We start from the raw sequence: 18,961 nt of genomic DNA, 5'->3' as shown, positions 1-18,961 counted from the left end.
CATTAGAAATTAGCAGTTTGGTTACGGTCCATTTTATAAAGATGAAACATCCAGGTAAAGGTTGTTGCATCTGAAAGTTCAAGTGGGTAGCCCAGAGTGGATAGCCAGTAAGTGGCAACTACCATCATATCTGGGCCTGCCTCCATGGCTAGATTATAAAACAGTGCATCAAGGCAATACAAAGACTGACTATCACTAGCAAATCCTGGGAAAAGACATGTTTTAACAGCAGAAAATAAGACACTCTTGGGAAAGACAGCCACGTTTAGGTACCACAAAAAGAGGTTCAGCAAAGGAAAAAAATTGTAGCTAAACAAGAACATTCTGTGATTTCAAGGTACAAATCACAGAATCCTCTTGACTAACAGAAATAGAAAAAATAGAAGCTTTATTAATGAGAGAAACAGAGCTGGCAGGGAATTTAGTAAAGTCCTCTGGTGACTTCTTTTACAGCATTATCAATGACTCTTACATTCAGGAACATCTTCCAAAGCCAGCTGGGGAATTTATAAGTTCTCCACATTAATTTTCATCTCTATTTATATGGACAACTGTAGGGATATAAAAAGGGCTTAAAATTTCTACATAATAGAAAGTTCAACAGACTTCTGATATTCAACGTCTCCTAAATTTTCACTATCAACTGGCTGCTTCACATAATATGGCTACATGATAAACTGTTCCCAAAGATAAACATCGTTCCAAGTGGTACATACGAAGATGTACGTTAGTCTCAATGTTAGTGTATTTTAGCATTACAAGGATGATTATACAAAGAAACACCTAACTACTCTTGTCTATGAAGACTAGGTTGGTATTAGTAAACTTTCAGAGGTGAGAACCACAACATTTTTTTTTATGGAATTTATTTTGTTTTATGAAATTGAAAGCTTTAAGCCATAACAAAATGAGAGAAAAGTTTTTTTTTTCTTTTTTCTTTCACTTTTAGATCAGGCCAGTTAATGGTAAGTTTCTTGATAATATCCTTTTTTTATCCTATGGCTTTGATTTCTTCACTTGGTTACTTTAACTCTGTGACTGGTTGTTAATACTGCTGTCTTCTGAGATAGATCTGGTGCTTACTATTCCAACTTTGCTCCAAAATCTCTTCATTTTATTCAATTTAAGACTAACAATAGTCTTATTATTGCAGTATCCTAAATCAAGAGCTTTCACATCAAGTACACAAAATGCAGATGTTCCATTGCAATATTCTGGAAAATCACACATATCTACGCTTTTTCTGCACATTTCTGATACTTTTCCTTAGAAAGTATCTGTTTCCTTTACCTCAAACAATAAAAGCATGCAAAGACTAGAATGGGACACTATGGGTGTCTAGACTGAAAACTGGAGACAGCCCCAATATTTTTTTAGAAAGCGTACATACACACACAAAATATTTTGGTGAAGCAGGACTGTCTGGCCATTTGTAATATTTTAAGATTACATGTAGCTACCCATAAGACAAAATTCTAAAGGTTTTAGAAAAGTATCTGGAACAGAGGAAAGCTGACCTTCAAAATAGCCATCACAATCAGCCATCACAATCAGCCATCACAATCAACCTGGAAGTAGGGGTGCCAAAATGAATAAAACTCATTTATGGTGCCAAACAAACAAAAAAAAAGAATCAAGGCAAATCAGAATGAATTGGTCACCCTAAAAGAAGAGAAAGTTTCCAAGAGGACAAGAGATCAAATCCTCTGTTCTAGTCTGTAGCTGGGAAGAAAGAAACATAAATTCTGCTATTCTCTGTTGTTAAGTTACCTGCTCTTTCAGTTGTGCTTCTTCTTGCTTCATTTCTTCGTATTTGTGCCTCGATTCTGTTGCTTCTTTTAACAACTAGAAAACAGAAACATTCTAACAGAATACTAACAACAATTATAAACACGGTCAAAATATCAAACAGATAGGTTTAATCTTCCAGTAATTATCCTAGCAATAATGACAGGTCAACCCAATTATCTCAATTTCCAACTACTTGTATCTCTTATCTGCTCCACTGGTGAACACTTAGGAATGAAGGAATAATTGGAGAAAATAATTAAGGAGAAAAAGTAGCCTAGAAGCATAATAAAGTTTGTAATACTTAGGGTTGAAATATTATGTTTTACATGAAAATAACTGGACATCTACACATACAGACAGAAAATGCAGCTAAGAATCTTGACGTTATCTAGGTTATTTAGAAAGCCCCTCAACTCTGTAAAAGACAAGAGCAGGTTAAAAGAATATGCAGCAAAGCAATGAAAATAGAGACCTAGTTTCTGGTCACTTTTTTAAAACCACAGGCAAGGAACAGCTAAAGGAAGAAAAGAGATTAATTAATATTTGAGTTTTTCAGAAACGTAGATAATAAAGACGCATAGTAAGCAGCTATGAAATTCAGTCACTGAATTTCTGAGGTAAAATGTGACATATTATGTAAATAAGCCTTAAACATATCTTAAAATGTACACATAGATATACATAGATATATACAAAATGTATACTCCAAATTGAAAGGTGCAATTAATTTAGTTGTGCACTGATACCTGTCAGCTTGCACTGAAGAGACATGCTGTGTGAAACATCTCTCCAAACCCTAGACTCATTCAATATGAGAGGTTTGAATGAGAAAAACATGAAGGAACTAAATATTCACAATATGCTTACAGGGCTACTCAGGGCTTACATTACTTGAATGAAGAAAATGTAATACACCACATTATGAAAATCATTTGTCAAATTTTTCATTCATAGAATATAGTTTCATTTCCATGGGGTAAATGCATATACTCAAATGAGATTTTTTCTGTGTTCTCAATTATGGACAGACAAAATCTGAATACATATTCTAGCAACAATGCTGACTAAGACACAGATAATTTTGTCAGAAAATTATACCAGAATATAATCAATCAAAGTAAACAAATCATTTACCAATTTTTAAGTTGCTTATTTAAAAATGAAATGTAATACTAGGTAGAAGTCTCATATTCGCTAAGTTCACTAAGTTAACTGTCCCTAACTCTCAAGGCCTAACTTGCCTAATAACTGGCACAATTCTTTAACTTGGTGACCACCACATAGAAAGCAAAATTATTTTGTTTTTCCACTAATTTAATCTTATCTCCAGTAAATTTCATATGAAAATTTCATCAGAAACAGAAAGCTTAATATATTCACACACACACACACACACACACACACACACACACACACACACACACACACTCTCTCTCTCTCTCTCTCTCTCTCTCTCTCTCTCACATATCCCAAATCCAGACAGTAAGAAACAAAATTGCATTGCTGGTACTATGTTAAGTGAGGAGTTTGTTTTAAATGGCTTTGGTTACAATTTTGGCAATCTTTTTTTTTTTTTTTTCAAGAAGTAGAACTTACAAACTCTCTCTCTCTCTGATGTCTTTCATCAGCTTCTTTTATCAGCTGTGCTGTTTGTTGAAGTCTGGCATCTACAAGCTGTTGTTGTAATTCCTTATGTTTGAACGCTTTATTAATTTGCTACAGGAAAACAGAATTTCTTCCATCACTAACCAAAGAAAGAAAAACAGTGGGGAGAAAACATAACACAAATTTCTAGAACCCTGCTTACTCTTCTTTTCTGTTGCTACCACTGTAGCTAAGAATACTGACTCCCTCTGTCCCTGTCACTGCAGAAGTGGCTACAAGATATCTTGCAAACTATCCCACACTGGAAAGAGCACAACCCTCTAACTGCTGCCCCAAGCCCCACCCTATCAGAGGTAGACTGTTTCCATCACAATATTTGTGCTTCCTGCTTCTGCCCTACACTGAAAAAAAAAGCTGATACTTTATCAAGAAAAAGATGGATGAGGAGATCAAAATCATTCATTACACACATAATTTCTGGACATTTTTTTGTTCACAAAACCTTCTGAAATTCCTTAATTGTAGGTAGACTGATAAAATGAAAAAAATGGTCTGGAGCAAATCCTAGCTTATTGTATGATCCAGGACAAGCTCTTCTCCTTGTGAAACAGTTTCCTTATCTTCAAAGGTGGATGACCATACCTAACTTGCAGAGTTGCTGTCCAAATCTATGCAATAATTAAACTGTATAAGGTGCTTGATGTCTGGCACATATTAAACATTTGGTAAAATCATGTTATTAATTAAAAGCTACATTGTTAAGTGCTTACATATATGCAATAAACTTGTTAGGAATTCCCTTCACACATGGGATTCTGTGAAGGAAGAAATGCTAGGTGAAAACAATGTACTTAAATTAAGTTTTGAGGACACTGCAACAGATAATCTGTCTTAATCTGCAACTGATTTTATCATTATTCAATTATTTTCTAATAAAAGAAAAAGACTATAATATCTAAACAAGACTTACACGTAGTAGAATTTGAACATATGTACGCTCTCAATCTGCTACTTCTATAGCAAATTTGGAGAGTTTAATACAGTTAAAATAATATAAATCCTAAATAGTAAACTAATAAAAAATAAAATAAAATTAATCATTTTTAATACCATTATTTAAAACAATGGAATTTAAAGGGTCCTTTTAAAAAAAACTGATGATATTCACAACATGCTTTAAAAAATAAACCACATTTTTAAAAGTTCACTATACAGGCCTAAAAAATTTATTTAATAAATACACTCCAAGGAAAAAAAAAGGGGGGGAAGCTTACATCCTAAAAAGACTTGAGACATATTAAAACAATAAAATGTATAAACCTTATTTTGATCTTGATGTAAACAATCCGAAGAAAAAGAGAAGTAACAGATATTTAAGCAGTAGAGTGACAAGGTATGCGATTACATAGTAATTGTTTAACCTTTTGGTCTAAAAATAGTGCAGTGGTTATGGCTTAAAAAGAATCTTATTTCATGATGCACATTCGAACAGTAATAAATAAAATGATATAACATCTTGGATTTGTTTAAAAATAGATGGAAACAAGAGTTGCTAGAAACAAAAGTAAATAACTGCTAAAGCTAAGTGATATATTCTACTGTAAGTCTGCAACTTCCATAGTAAGTTTGAAACGTTCCTGAAACAGAGGAAAATGGTTTTAAAAGATATTCAAAATCTTTAAGAAAAATGTTTTCAAAAGTAGCATGAAAAGGTGTAAATTAACATTTTGATATGCATAAAATAATATTTATTGTTTATTAATTTTAAATTGTCACTTTCTATTTTCAATTTTAATTTACTAAGTAAGGATTTCTATATATATCTTGCTAGCTTAAAGCATAATAAAGGGGATTAATCCTTTGAAAATGGAAATCTTACCCTATATATTTGACCTCTAAAAGTAAAGAAAAAATTAAAACAAATAAGCAGGTAATCACCTTTTGCTTTTGATTTAGACATCATACAACATCAATGTATAAAATAACTCCAATGACCAGGTTCAACAATTATGAGTCCTCCACAAACTTTTTACTTCATTGATTACATAAACAATATGACTAGGTGATGGGTTATTAGTAGGTTCCTTATTCTCACAAATAGCACAATTCTCCTATCTATATTGTTCAGATTGTCACAGAAATTTGATACAGAGTATCTGGGGACCAAATCTATATTATTAGACTGCATAAGAGAAAAATACCTGTATGCTATAATGACAATCCAGTGGCATCATATGGGAGACAAGTGGTACACATCTCCTAGAAATCACTTCACTTATCCAACTCCACTGACATTTGGGCCAAATGATGCTCCAATTTAGTCATTCTGTTTACAGGTGTCTACTCTTTTCCAAAGAAACATGTAATTTCCACTGTGCATACACAGAAGTTCTAAAATACTGTCCTGTGAAAGAGTTTTTACTTTTGGGTAGGGTGTAGCTTTTGCTACTGGTGAGCAGCTGTCTAGAAACAAACCAAATGCCGTTTACCTCTTCCCTCAGTGCATATTGGTCAGTGAGCTTCTTTAGTTTCTCTTCCATTTCCACGTTCTCCTGCTGCACTTTGGCATTGTGTATTTCGTGCTGTTCCAGCTGGGCTTGAATTTCAGTTAAAGTAATTTGGAAATGTGCAGTTACTTCTTTAAGACCTTCTTCCTCCTCTTTTTTCTGCTGCATATATTCTTCCTTATTATCCAAAATAATGTAAGTTAAAGGTGTAAATCTATAGGTAAAACTCTCAAAAAAGAAGTAATTGCTATGTGTATTCATTTATTGCTCCCATGATGTGTTGCTTTCAAACTATAATTCCTCCCCTTTATTTATGACCAGAAATCTCTCCTTTAAAAGCAAGCAGCTTTTTCTAAGTAGATAATTAGAGAATAGTAAATGCCCTACTATAAAATAAGTATTCTCTGTTGATCCAGATATTCACTATATTATAATTACACATAAATTAGGTGCTGCTCCACACAGTTTTTGCCACATTATTTTCCCAAATGTCATCCTCACTGGTTAGGCAGTATATCATCCTACATCAGCCTGAAGATCTTGCAGCCTACATTCTGAGTCACACTTTCCACTTTATAACAGGGAAGGGACAAACTAAATCATTATTTTACAAAGTTTACTTTCAAAATCTTACTAGGATACAAGTGTCAAAAGACCTCTACCTACACAGTTATCAATACAGTCTAAATATTAACAGTGCTATCTACTTTTATTATATTTAAACCCAATATTTCAAAAGCAAGAAAAATAAACACAAACCTTACAAGTAAGAACCGATTTCACGAGCTGTCCTATGTTCTTGAGAGTTTACTGTGATGAGGGTGATCCCACACCATCAAAATAATACTCCAACTATACACCCCCCTGGCAATACCACAAAGTCAGACAAATTCCTCTGATGGATGGCAGCTTCTTTCCAGGATCTCTGCTTTTTACTTGTTATTGAGACAAGCTGTCATACTTAATCTTTATTCTGTTATAATCAGCCTAGTTGTAAGTAATATTCTAAAAGTATTTAGCAACCAAATAGCCAAGGATGGCAGAATGTAGTTTAGAAATGTATCCTATTAACTTTTATAGTAGAGCTCTACAATGTGTTTTTCTTTCTCAAACTCACACTGACTATGGCTACTGGTTTCTCATTTCAGCTAAGTTTTTCACTCATTACCAAAAGAGGACATGGTAACCAACTACACCAGAGACCAACAAAAAAAGTCTGGCAACTTTGAGCTTTTTAAGCAGAAGAGCTGTGAACATAAAAACCAATGCCATCTAGATTCCCTGTGATCAAGTATACACTAGATTAAGGTAGAGCTTACCCTTGAATCTGAAACCAAAATTCACATAGAGTGAGTCTTAAATTTAGAGTTATCTCACAAGCAGCATCAGCTCAAGCAAAGCAAAAAGCAAGGTATCTCTGTGTTAAGATGTTTACAAAGTCCTCTGCTTAGGAATCTGATCTGCCAGCACAAGTGTACCTGAGCCAGTTAACGAGTAGCCATTATAGCAACTAATTCCCATTAAAAGATATAGAGCAAGAATTTATTTTAAGTAGATACAAGGTGATTATATAAGCAGCCTAAATACTTCCTGAAACACAGTAAAATAAACCAACTAACCTTTAATGTCTTATTTTGACGCTGAAGTTCCCTGCAAAGAGACTCTAGCTTGCTTCTTGCCAAGATGGTCTTGCTGTGTTCACTCTGCAAGTGAACTTTCTCTTTCACAATCTGAGCTTGCTTATTCTGCAGAATCTTCATTTGCCTCTGAACATTCCTGCTTTCCTCCAGCTAAAATTAATAACCATTTTACATTTAGGAAATATAGTAATCTGAGTTATAGTTCTATGCACTGCAATTACAGCCATGGAACACTTTATACTCCCCTCTTTTCTAGTGACAGGAAAGTATGTAAATAATTTTGTGTAGCAAGAAAAGCAATCTTAATCTCCATTTTTTATTAATAGAAAAAACTAATCTTTTAATCAAAAGCTTATTTCAGATGAAAAATGATACAGTTTTCCTATTCTACAAGAGCTATTTTATTGAAACAGCTACTAAAATTAAAACACAATAAGCAGTGCTCAAGATTCATCAGTCCAGTCAGTTTCAGATTTATAATAAATGATTCCAAATTATATTACTAGGTAACATAGTGGTCATCCTGATTCTTGAGTAAAGCTTTTATGAAAAATAAAACATTGACAAGGCAAACATTTCAAAAGAGAATGACATATCAAGAAACCTATCAAACATCCTTGCAGGCAATATTCTTATAGCTATTATAAACATCTTTCTTGGCCAGGGATGCTGGCTCAAGACTGTAATCTCACTCAACACTTTGGGAAGTAGAGGTGGGAGGATCACTTGAGCCCAGGAGTTCACGACCAGCCTGGGCAAAATACCAAAACTCCATCTCTACAAAAAATTTCTCAAAATTAGCCATGCATGCTGGTGCATGCCTGTAGTGCCAGGTACTCAGCAAGCTAATGCCGGAGAATTGCTTGAGCCTAGGTGTTCAAGGCTGTAGGGAACTGTGACTGAACCATGGCATACTAGCCTGAGTGACAGTGCAAGACTCTGACTAAAATAAAACAAATAAAATAAATAAATAAATAAATAATGCAGTATTTTAGTCACTTTCACCCCTACCGTGGCCAATTTTACAAAGTGCATTTTCAGATCTACTAAATCAGAATCTTCAATTTGACAATCCTTGTGTGATTTCTATGTGTTTGAGAACCACCTTAGATGACCAAGCTACACTATGCAGTCAATTTGCTCTTTCTTCCCTAACCCTTTCATGGCTGACTGCTAGGAAATCTAACCTTCTAGTGCAGTGCTTTTTCTACCAGAAATTCAATTCTTTTGTCAGTCTTTCTTTTATTTTCTTTGTTGCTGTCTTCTTTTTCTGGCATTTCTCACATGATTTACCTCAGGCTGATGTAACAACTGAGACTGGCTTCCATATCCAATGGAAGCATTCCCTTCCTGAACAGAGCAATCAACAATTTTATTTCCTACTCTCTTTGCTTTTGGACAGTTCTAAGCTATTCACGTTTATTTTCAGGGATTCCTGCTTCTCTATATATCAGAAAGTGCCAGGCTGCTAAGTAGGTGGCACTTGAAGATGCCAGCTAAGTGGAAGTAACTATGAACCACATGAGAGAATAGTAACTATTATTGTTATTGTTACAGCTTTATTCTTGGAGTTGATTAACTAAATATTTGTTTTGTGCATTTACGATATGGAGTTGCTGCTTTAACATCATTTGAAAATGTACAAAAACTGACAGTGATAATTTCCATAAATGTTTCACAAAACAGAATTTTAGCATTTACATTAATTATAAAAAATTTCCCATGATTCTTCAAAAAGTTCTGTATCTTTTTCATTATTTGCTTTACAAAGGCTGGTAGGGTTTCCCTGTTGAGAATGTTTCTACAGTCTCTGAAAAAAGAATTTTGTTTCAAATCATATAGGTCAAAATAACTCTTCTATAGAAGAGGTGAATTTTCCTGGAAAATGGAAAACAGAACAATGCTTGGCATATAGTAGATATTAAATAAATATTTCCTGAGCCACAGTACAATTTTACTAAACAATTTTATCTCACTCACAATTTTAATCAAGAATGGTTTAGAGCTTGAATCTGCAGAATTCCTTTGGGAAACGTTAAATACAGAAACCACTTCCTCCCAATTGTCAGGAATCTTAAGCATACAAAAAAAAACAAAAAACAACAACAACAAGAAAACAACTGCTGATCTAAAATACTAAGGCTGACTTTTAGGAAATTTGTTTCACATTTTAAAAAGTATTATAATGTTCTATATATCGTTTCATAAGATGAAGTCACACACGCCAATCATAAATACTAAAGAAAGGAGATTGTTTTCTTCAATTTTGTGATAAAATATCATTTTACATTTAAAGTTACATCAAAATAATATTTAAAAATCTTATCAAGCACACATATATTTTATTTTCTGTGGTCCTTTCTCCATTGAATAAATACTCACAAGATCAGCATATTTCTTACAAAGAGCTGCCAACTTCTCCTCTGGAGTCGAAAGAGTGTTTAGGGCTTGCATCAGTAATAACACTTCTTTTCCTGATGATTAATAAGATTTTAAAAAGTACCAGAAGAAGGTTGAAATCAATCCAATCTGTAAATTTTATGTAAACTTCTATGTTAAGACATTCAAAGTAAAATGTTATAGTTCTAATTAAAAACAGACTGACCTATTAAATTCAGGGAACTTCTGAAAATTTAGCAGGTACTTCCTCTAGCCTTAACAATTTCTTAATTTACCAAGTACCACTACTAGCCATTTAGCCCTTAAACGTAGTGAAAGGTAATTACTGCAAGTTTAAGAACTACTCTTGCCTAACCAGTATTTAGGTTAAGATATGTAAAAGGGCAAGGAATAAGGCTTCCTGCTAGGGAAGGGCAACTATAGAAGGATATTCAGTTACTATTCACTGCCTAAGATGCTCATAACTCTTTGTAATATGTAACTTTTGCTATAAACAACTTAAACAAGTTATGATAGTTTTGGGATGATCTACTAAGCATATTCTGGGTGTTAGGTTTAGATCAAAGAAAAGGAAGTCAAAATGGCTCTTCCCTTGAGGAAACGTCTTAAAAGAGTACTATAATAATTTTGGAAGGGACAAGCAAGTAGCTGAAATTCAGTCAAATGGTGCTTCAAAATACATAATAAGGTTCTACCGGTAAAGATGGAGATAGGTACCTTTTGATTTGTTCTCTCTCATATATAACACAGTTCTTTAAAAAATTAATCTTCAGAAAACCTTGACTTTTGGTATGCTTTACAGAGTACTGTAGGTTGAGGGAAAACAGGCTGACTTCAAATAATACTTTTGTATGCACATAAAATTTTAGTACTAAAATATTTTCTCATTCACAGCAAAGTCAACTAAGAAAGAAATGCTGGGCAGGGTATAGTAGCTCACACTTGTAATCCTGACACTTGAAAAAGCCAAGGCCAGTATACGTAGCCAACATACACTGCTACAGGACAGTATACCAAGACCAGCCTGAGCAACAGAATGACAGCCCATCTCTACAACAAAATAAAAATAAAAATTTAGCCATGAGTGGTGTTGTATGCCTGTTGTTCCAGCTACTCTAGTCTGAAGTGAGAGGATCATGAGCCCAGGAGTTTAAGGCTGCCATGAGCCATGATCGTACCGCTGTACTCCAGCCTGGGTGATAGAGAATGACCCTGTCTCTCTAAAAAAAAGAATAAATAAACATTGTTATTGATTGTGTATGCGTAAAAAACAACTATAACATAACTGGCATTTTCATAAAGATTTTCATTTAAAGCTTTTTAAACAATTTTAACTTCAAGCTATATATTTTACACATATATTTGGGGCTATCAGTTTTGAAGATACCTGTCTTATTTTCAAGGAATTACAATTACTTTATATATTACTATACATTTTTTAGTTTTCCCGGGTAACAGAAAATGGATTAAGAATAAAAATTGCAAGTTTCAGTCATATATATAAGACACTTATCAGTGTATATGTTAGTATAATAAGGATGAAACACTGATGACAACTATTAAGGTATTTCAGATTTCAGTCATGAAATTTGACATATCATATTCTTAATCCTAATCATCAAGCTAACAGAGTGAAAGAGATAAAACAAATTCTAAAAATCAGTCTTATTTAACTGTTTCTAAACTACAGATAGCATTATGTCCTCTCTAAATTTCAGTGAATAATCTTTTAAGCAAAATATGCATACATATTGTTTTCACACTAATTATTAGGTCATTTTCAAAGATACAAAAAGCAAGGTAAATCAAATACTAATGACATCAAATTGGCCTCAAAGTTTCTTAAAACATAAGTTCCTGTTATACAGAGAAATAACTAAGTTTCTTATAAATGGGCTTATTTTGCTATTTTTGTTCCCTACGGACAACTGGAGATGATAGGTGGACTAAACCAACTGAAGAAACAAGTTTACTAGGCAACATTTACCTCCAAACAGGCCAAGTTCATAATCACTCATGCTGCAGAAAATGTAAAACAAAAAGACTAGTATGTGACAACATCCAATCATACACCAAAGATCGTTACCTAAGACTTTTTCTTTGTTCCTGTTGCATTGTAAATCTTGTTGACCACGGGGAGGGGCTACTTCTTGCTCAGGAAGCTCCTTTCTTGACTCTTGAGTGCAGTGCACTGGGCTCACCCAACTCCTGTTCTTTGTTATAAAGTCACTGCCTTCTCTGTCTTCCAACAAATGCTTATTACTTGTGGCACTGTAATTTGAGTCTTGATGTTGAAGAATATCATTTGATTCAGAGTTACACAACATATCCGCTTTCTCTCTTAGCCCACAAATTGCAGCTTCTTCCATTATGCTATTCACAAACTAGAGGGAAGGAGAGTAAGCAAAAAAGTTGAAGAAAGAGTTAAATGTTATCAAGCAAAGAAAACCAAACAGTGCTAAAAAGTTCAATTTTCCATACCTCTATGCTTTTGTACATTTTGTATATCTGACAATCAACAAGCAGGTCATAAAGATTAACAGGTTTTTTTTTTGCTTTTCATAGAGGTTTGTAAAGTAACACTACTACTTTTTTTTTTTTTTTTTTTTTTTGAGATGGAGTCTCACTCTGTCACCCAAGCTGGAGTACAGTGACCTGATCTTGGCTCAATGAAAGCTCCGCCTCCCAGGTTCACACCATTCTCCTACCTCAGCCTCCCCTCTAGCTGGGACTACAAGTGCCTGCCATCAAGCCTGGCTAATTTTTTGTATTTTTAGTAGAGACGGGGTTTCACCATATTAGCCAGGATGCTCTCAATCTCCTAACCTCGTGATCCGCCTGCCTAGCCTCCCAAAGTGCTGGGATTACAGGCGTGAGCCACCATGCCCAGCCAAGTAACACTACTTCCTAACAATCTAAAGTAAATATGGTAGTTTCTAATTTCACAAAGAGGTGACCTAACTGCAAAGTATAAAGATATTAAAATTAGGAGGTTGAAGATGGACGAATAGGAACAGATCCAGTCTGACACGCCCAGCATGAGCAACACAAAAGACAGGTGATTTCCGCATTTCCAACTGAGGTAGCAGATTCATCTCACTGGGGCTTGTCAGAGAGTGGGTGCAGCCCACCGGGCAGGGCGGGGCATCGCCTCATCCAGGAAGGGCAAGGGGTCGGATAATTCCCTTTCCTAGCAAAGGGAAGCTGTGACAGAAGGTACCTAAAAAATTGGGACACTCTCACCCTAATACTGTGCTTTTCCAACAGCCTTAGCAAACTTGTACACCAGGAGATTATATCCCATGCCTGGCTCGGAGGGTCCCACACCCATGAAACTTCGCTCACTGCTAGCACAGCAGTCTGAGTTCGAACTGCAAGGCAGCAGTGAGGCAGGAGGAGGGTCTGCCATTGCTGAGGCTTGAGTAGGTAAACAAAGTGGCTGGGAAGTTCAAACTGGGTGGAGCTCACCATAGCTCAAGGAGGCCTGCCTGCCTCTATTGACTCCACTTCTGCGGGCAGGGCATAGCTAAACAAAAGGCAGAAGAAACTTCTGCAGATTTAAACATCCCTGTCTGACAGCCTTGAAGAGAGTAATGGTTCTCCCAGCACAAGTTTGAGATCAGAGAAAAAACAGACTGCATCCTCAAGTGGGTCCCTGACCCCAGAGCAGACTAACTGGTAGACACCTCCAGTAGGGGCTGACTGACACCTCATACAGCCATGTGTCCCTGAGACAAAGCTTCCCAAGGAAGATCAGACAGCAACATCCGCCCTTACACAATATTTGCTGTTCTGCAGCCTCCGAGGGTGATACCCAGGCAAACAACGTCTGGAGTGGACCTCTGGCAAACTCCAACAGACATGCAGCTGAGGGTGCTGACTGTTACAAGGAAAACTAACACTCTTGTGTGTCTCTCCCAAAGACAGTAAGCCTGCTAAATTTGCTTTCCTAGCTAGTCAACTCAGATGATTTGATTGCCATTCAATGGATGTCCCAGCTCCCAAACCTTCCCAATTAATTATCGCTGGTTGTCTTCCCCGACTCCTGCAATCATTATTTAGTCATTCTACGGAGAGACAAATGCCATCCAGCTTGTGTTACATAGAGAAAGGGAAAGTGACTGATTGGTCTAAGTTAGCTCCTGCAAAAAAGACTCACTTTAATTATTCACTTAACAGCCAGCCAAGGAGCCATGCTAAAGCACAGTAACCCTGTGGTCACTTGAACACAGACATAGGTCCAGCATAGGGGACCTCAATAATCATAAACATGTTATTTGCAGACACACCACATATGCCTCCCAGGTGGAAGACAGGTATTAATATTAGAAAACACTATGACTACTATGTCATATGTAGTTATAACAGATCTTCAAGTGTTTAAGGATACAAAGTAGATTATGTAACCCTAAAAACAACTGTGAAGTGCTCTCCACAATGAGGTTATCGTTGCTTATTTGTTGAAGCCCCCAAAAGGGACAATTGACTCATTTACATGCACACTGAAGTACTTATCCCTACAATGGGAGTCACTCAGTCACAAAAGTATAATATGTCTGAGATTTAACTGCTAAACTTATGAGATAAACTGAACAGATCTGGTCTTGGCCTATGATGGTCAGATTAAATACCATTGCCAATGAAGTTATATAATCAAAGGAAAATTGAACAGAAGCCAGTATGGTGTTTCTGCTATTTTAGGCGCAGAGATACAGAGCACTTTTGTTCCATAGTATTTTTTCAAGGATTCCTGTATACCAACCAGCCTTAGAAAAAAATAAAAATGCTATTACATCTATAAGCAAAGAGTAGGTTTGCTTACTACCTGTGTAAGATTACAATAAGTGGCATTTCACCAGGGAACTGGTTACCCATTTTCTCTGGGATTCCTCTCTCTTCAAGAGAAAATTTTCTCTTTTTTTTGCCCATCAAACCTCCACTCTTAACCTCATTTCTGGTGTGTCTGAGCCCTGGATTTCCTTGGTGTGAGACAACGAACCTCAGGAATAAATCTCCGCGGAGCAAGATGGCCGAATAGGAACAGCTCCAGTCTCCAATTTCCAGCGCGAGAGACACAGAAGACCGGTGATTTCTGCAGTTTCAACTGAGGTACTGGGTTCATCTCACTAGGGAGTGCCGGACAATCGCTGCTGGTCAGCTGCTGCAGCCCGACCAGCGAGAGCTGAAGCAGGGCAAGGCATCGCCTCACCTGAGAAGCCCAAGGGGGAAGGGAATCCCTTTTCTTAGCCAGGGGAACTGAGATACAAAACACCTGGAAAATCGGGTAACTCCCACCCCAATACTGCGCTTTAAGTAAAGGGGCACACCAGGAGATTATATGCCACACATGGCCGGGAGGGTCCCACGCCCACGGAGCCTCCCTCATTGCTAGCACAGCAGTCTGCGATCTAACCTCAAGGCAGCAGCAAGGCTGGGGGAGGGGCGCCCACCATTGCTGAGGCTTAAGTAGGTAAACAAAGCCACTGGGAAGCTCGAACTGGGTGGAGCTCACAGCAACTCAGGGAAACCTGCCTGTCTCTATAGACTCCACCTCTGGGGATAGGGCACAGCTAAACAACAACAACAACAAAAAGCAGCAGAAACCTCTGCAGACTCAAACGATTCTGTCTGACAGCTTTGAAGAGAGCAGTAGATCTCCCAACACAGAGGTTGAGATCTGAGAAGGGACAGACTGCCTGCTCAAGTGGGTCCCTAACCCCTGAGTAGCCGAACTGGGAGACATCCCCCACTAGGGGCAGTCTGACACCCCACACCTCACAGGGTGGAGTACACCCCTGAGAGGAAGCCTGCAAAGCAAGAATCAGACAGGTACACTCGCTGTTCAGCAATATTCTATCTTCTGCAGCCTCTGCTGCTGACACCCAGGCAAACAGGGTCTGGAGTGGACCTCAAGCAATCTCCAACAGACCTACAGCTGAGGGTCCTGACTGTTAGAAGGAAAACTATCAAACAGGAAGGACACCTACACCAAAACCCAGTACGTCACCATCATCAAAGACCAGAGGCAGATAAAACCACAACGATGGGGAAAAAGCAGGGTAGAAAAGCTGGAAATTCAAAAAATAAGAGCGCATCTCCCCCGGCAAAGGAGTGCAGCTCATCGCTAGCAACAGATCAAAGCTTGACGGAGAATGACTTTGACGAGATGAGAGAAGAAAGCTTCAGTCCATCAAACTTCTCAGAGCTAAAGTGCAAAGGAGTGCAGCTCATCGCTAGCAATGGATCAAAGCTTGACGGAGAATGACTTTGACGAGATGAGAGAAGAAGGCTTCAGTCCATCAAACTTCTCAGAGCTAAAGGAGGAATTACGTACCCAGCGCAAAGAAACTAAATATCTTGAAAAAAGAGTGGAAGAATTGATAGCTAGAGTACTTAATGCAGAGAAGGTCATAAACGAAATGAAAGAGATGAAAACCATGACACGAGAAATACGTGACAAATGCACAAGCTTCAATAACTGACTTGATCAACTGGAAGAAAGAGTATCAGCGATTGAGGATCAAATGAACGAAATGAAGCGAGAAGAGAAACCAAGAGAAAAAAGAAAAAGAAATGAACAAAGCCTGCAAGAAGTATGGGATTATGTAAAAAGACCAAATCTACGTCTGATTGGGGTGCCTGAAAGTGAGGGAGAAAATGGAACCAAGTTGGAAAACACTCTTCAGGATATCATCCAGGAGAACTTCCCCAACCTAGTAGGGCAGGCCAACATTCAAATCCAGGAAATACAGAGAACGCCACAAAGATACTCCTCGAGAAGAGCAACTCCAAGACACATAATTGCCAGATTCACCAAAGTTGAAATGAAGGAAAAAATCTTAAGGGCAGCCAGAGAGAAAGGTCGGGTTACACACAAAGGGACGCCCATCAGACTAACAGAAGATCTCTCGGCAGAAACTCTACAAGCCAGAAGAGAGTGGGGGCCAATATTCAACATTCTTAAAGAAAAGAATTTTCAACCCAGAATTTCATATCCAGCCAAACTAAGCTTCATAAGTGAAGGAGAAATAAAATCCTTTACAGATAAACAAATGCTTAGAGATTTTGTCACCACCAGGCCTGCCTTACAAGAGACCCTCAAGGAAGCATTAAACATGGAAAGGAACAACCGGTACCAGCCATTGCAAAAACATGTCAAAATGTAAAGACCATCGGGGCTAGGAAGAAACTGCATCAACTAACGAGCAAAATAACCAGTTAATATCATGATGGCAGGATCAAGTTCACACATAAGAATATTCACCTTAAATGTAAATGGACTAAATGCTCCAATTAAAAGACACAGACTGGCAAACTGGATAAAGAGTCAAGATCCATCAGTCTGCTGTATTCAGGAGACCCATCTCACATGCAGACACATACATAGGCTCAAAATAAAGGGATGGAGGAAGATCTACCAAGCAAATGGAGAACAAAAAAAAGCAGGGGTTGCAATACTAGTCTCTGATAAAACAGACTTTAAACCATCAAAGATCAAAAGAGACAAAGAGGACCATTACCTGATGGTAAAGGGATCAATTCAACAGGAAGAGCTAACTATCCTAAATATATATGCACCCAATACAGGAGCACCCAGATTCATAAAGCAAGTCCTTAGAGACTTACAAAGAGACTTAGACTCCCATACAATAATAATGGGAGACTTCAACACTCCACTGTCAACATTAGACAGATCAACGAGACAGAAAGTTAACAAGGGTATCCAGGAATTGAACTCGTCTCTGCAGCAAGCAGACCTAATAGACATCTATAGAACTCTCCACCCCAAATCAACAGAATATACATTCTTCTCAGCACCACATCGCACTTATTCCAAAATTGACCACATAATTGGAAGTAAAGCACTCCTCAGCAAATGTACAAGAACAGAAATTATAACAAACTGTCTCGCAGACCACAGTGCAATCAAACTAGAACTCAGGACAAAGAAACTCAATCAAAACCGCTCAACTACATGGAAACTGAACAACCTGCTCCTGAATGACTATGGGTACATAACGAAATGAAGGCAGAAATAAAGATGTTCTTTGAAACCAATGAGAAAAAAGATACAACATACCAGAATCTCTGGGACACATTTAAAGCAGTGTGTAGAGGGAAATTTATAGCACTAAATGCCCACAAGAGAAAGCAGGAAAGATCTAAAATTGACACTCCAACATCACAATTAAAAAGAACTGGAGAAACAAGAGTAAACACATTCAAAAGCTAGCAGAAGGCAAGAAATAACTAAGATCAGAGCAGAACTGAAGGAGATAGAGACACAAAAAACCCTCCAACAAATCAATGAATCCAGGAGTTGGTTTTTTGAAAAGATCAACAAAATTGACAGACCGCTAGCAAGACTAATAAAGAAGAAACGAGAGAAGAATCAAATAGACGCAACAAAAAATGATAAAGGGGATATCACCACCGACCCCACAGAAATAAAAACTACCATCAGAGAATACTATAAATACCTCTATGCAAATAAACTAGAAAATCGAGAAGAAATGGATAATTTCCTGGACACTTACACTCTTCCAAGACTAAACCAGGAAGAAGTTGAATCCCTGAATAGACCAAGAGCAGGCTCTAAAATTGAGGCAATAATTAATAGCCTACCAACGAAAAAAAGTCCAGCACCAGACGGATTCACAGCTGAATTCTACCAGAGGTACGAGAGGAGCTGGTACCATTCCTTCTGAAAATATTCCAATCAATAGAAAAAGAGAGAATCCTCCCTAACTCATTTTATGAGGCCAACATCATCCTGATACCAAAGCCTGGCAGAGACACAACAAAAAAAGAGAATTTTGGACCAATATCCCTGATGAACATCGAGGCAAAAATCCTCAAGAAAATACTGGCAAACCAGATTCAGCAGCACATCAAAAAGCTTATCCACCATGATCAACTGGGCTTCATCGCTGGGATGCAAGGCTGGTTCAACATATGCAAATCAATAAACATAATCCAGCATATAAACAGAACCAAAGACAAGAACCACATGATTAT

At 37.1% G+C, this 18,961-nt stretch overlaps 1 protein-coding gene across 4 annotated transcripts in view; it reads right to left on the bottom strand.

Moving 5' to 3' along the window:
• Window positions 1–18,961, bottom strand: part of LOC139360910 (gamma-taxilin-like) — a 42,195-nt gene that overhangs the window by 8,856 nt on the left and 14,378 nt on the right. For all 4 annotated transcript variants that reach the window (XM_071089364.1, XM_071089363.1, XM_071089366.1 and 1 more), the window contains exons 2-7: window positions 12,030–12,327; window positions 9,926–10,017; window positions 7,523–7,693; window positions 5,886–6,080; window positions 3,388–3,507; window positions 1,771–1,845 (exon numbers count right to left, since the gene is read on the bottom strand). In XM_071089364.1, coding sequence (XP_070945465.1) covers window positions 1,771–1,845; window positions 3,388–3,507; window positions 5,886–6,080; window positions 7,523–7,693; window positions 9,926–10,017; window positions 12,030–12,312 — 936 coding nt within the window. In that variant the 5' untranslated portion in view covers window positions 12,313–12,327. The remainder of the gene's footprint in view (window positions 1–1,770; window positions 1,846–3,387; window positions 3,508–5,885; window positions 6,081–7,522; window positions 7,694–9,925; window positions 10,018–12,029; window positions 12,328–18,961) is intronic.

The sequence above is a fragment of the Macaca nemestrina genome, chromosome Y (assembly GCF_043159975.1).
Source record: "Macaca nemestrina isolate mMacNem1 chromosome Y, mMacNem.hap1, whole genome shotgun sequence".
Taxonomy (NCBI): Eukaryota; Metazoa; Chordata; class Mammalia; order Primates; family Cercopithecidae; genus Macaca; species Macaca nemestrina.
This window is presented reverse-complemented; position numbering and strand designations above follow the sequence as displayed.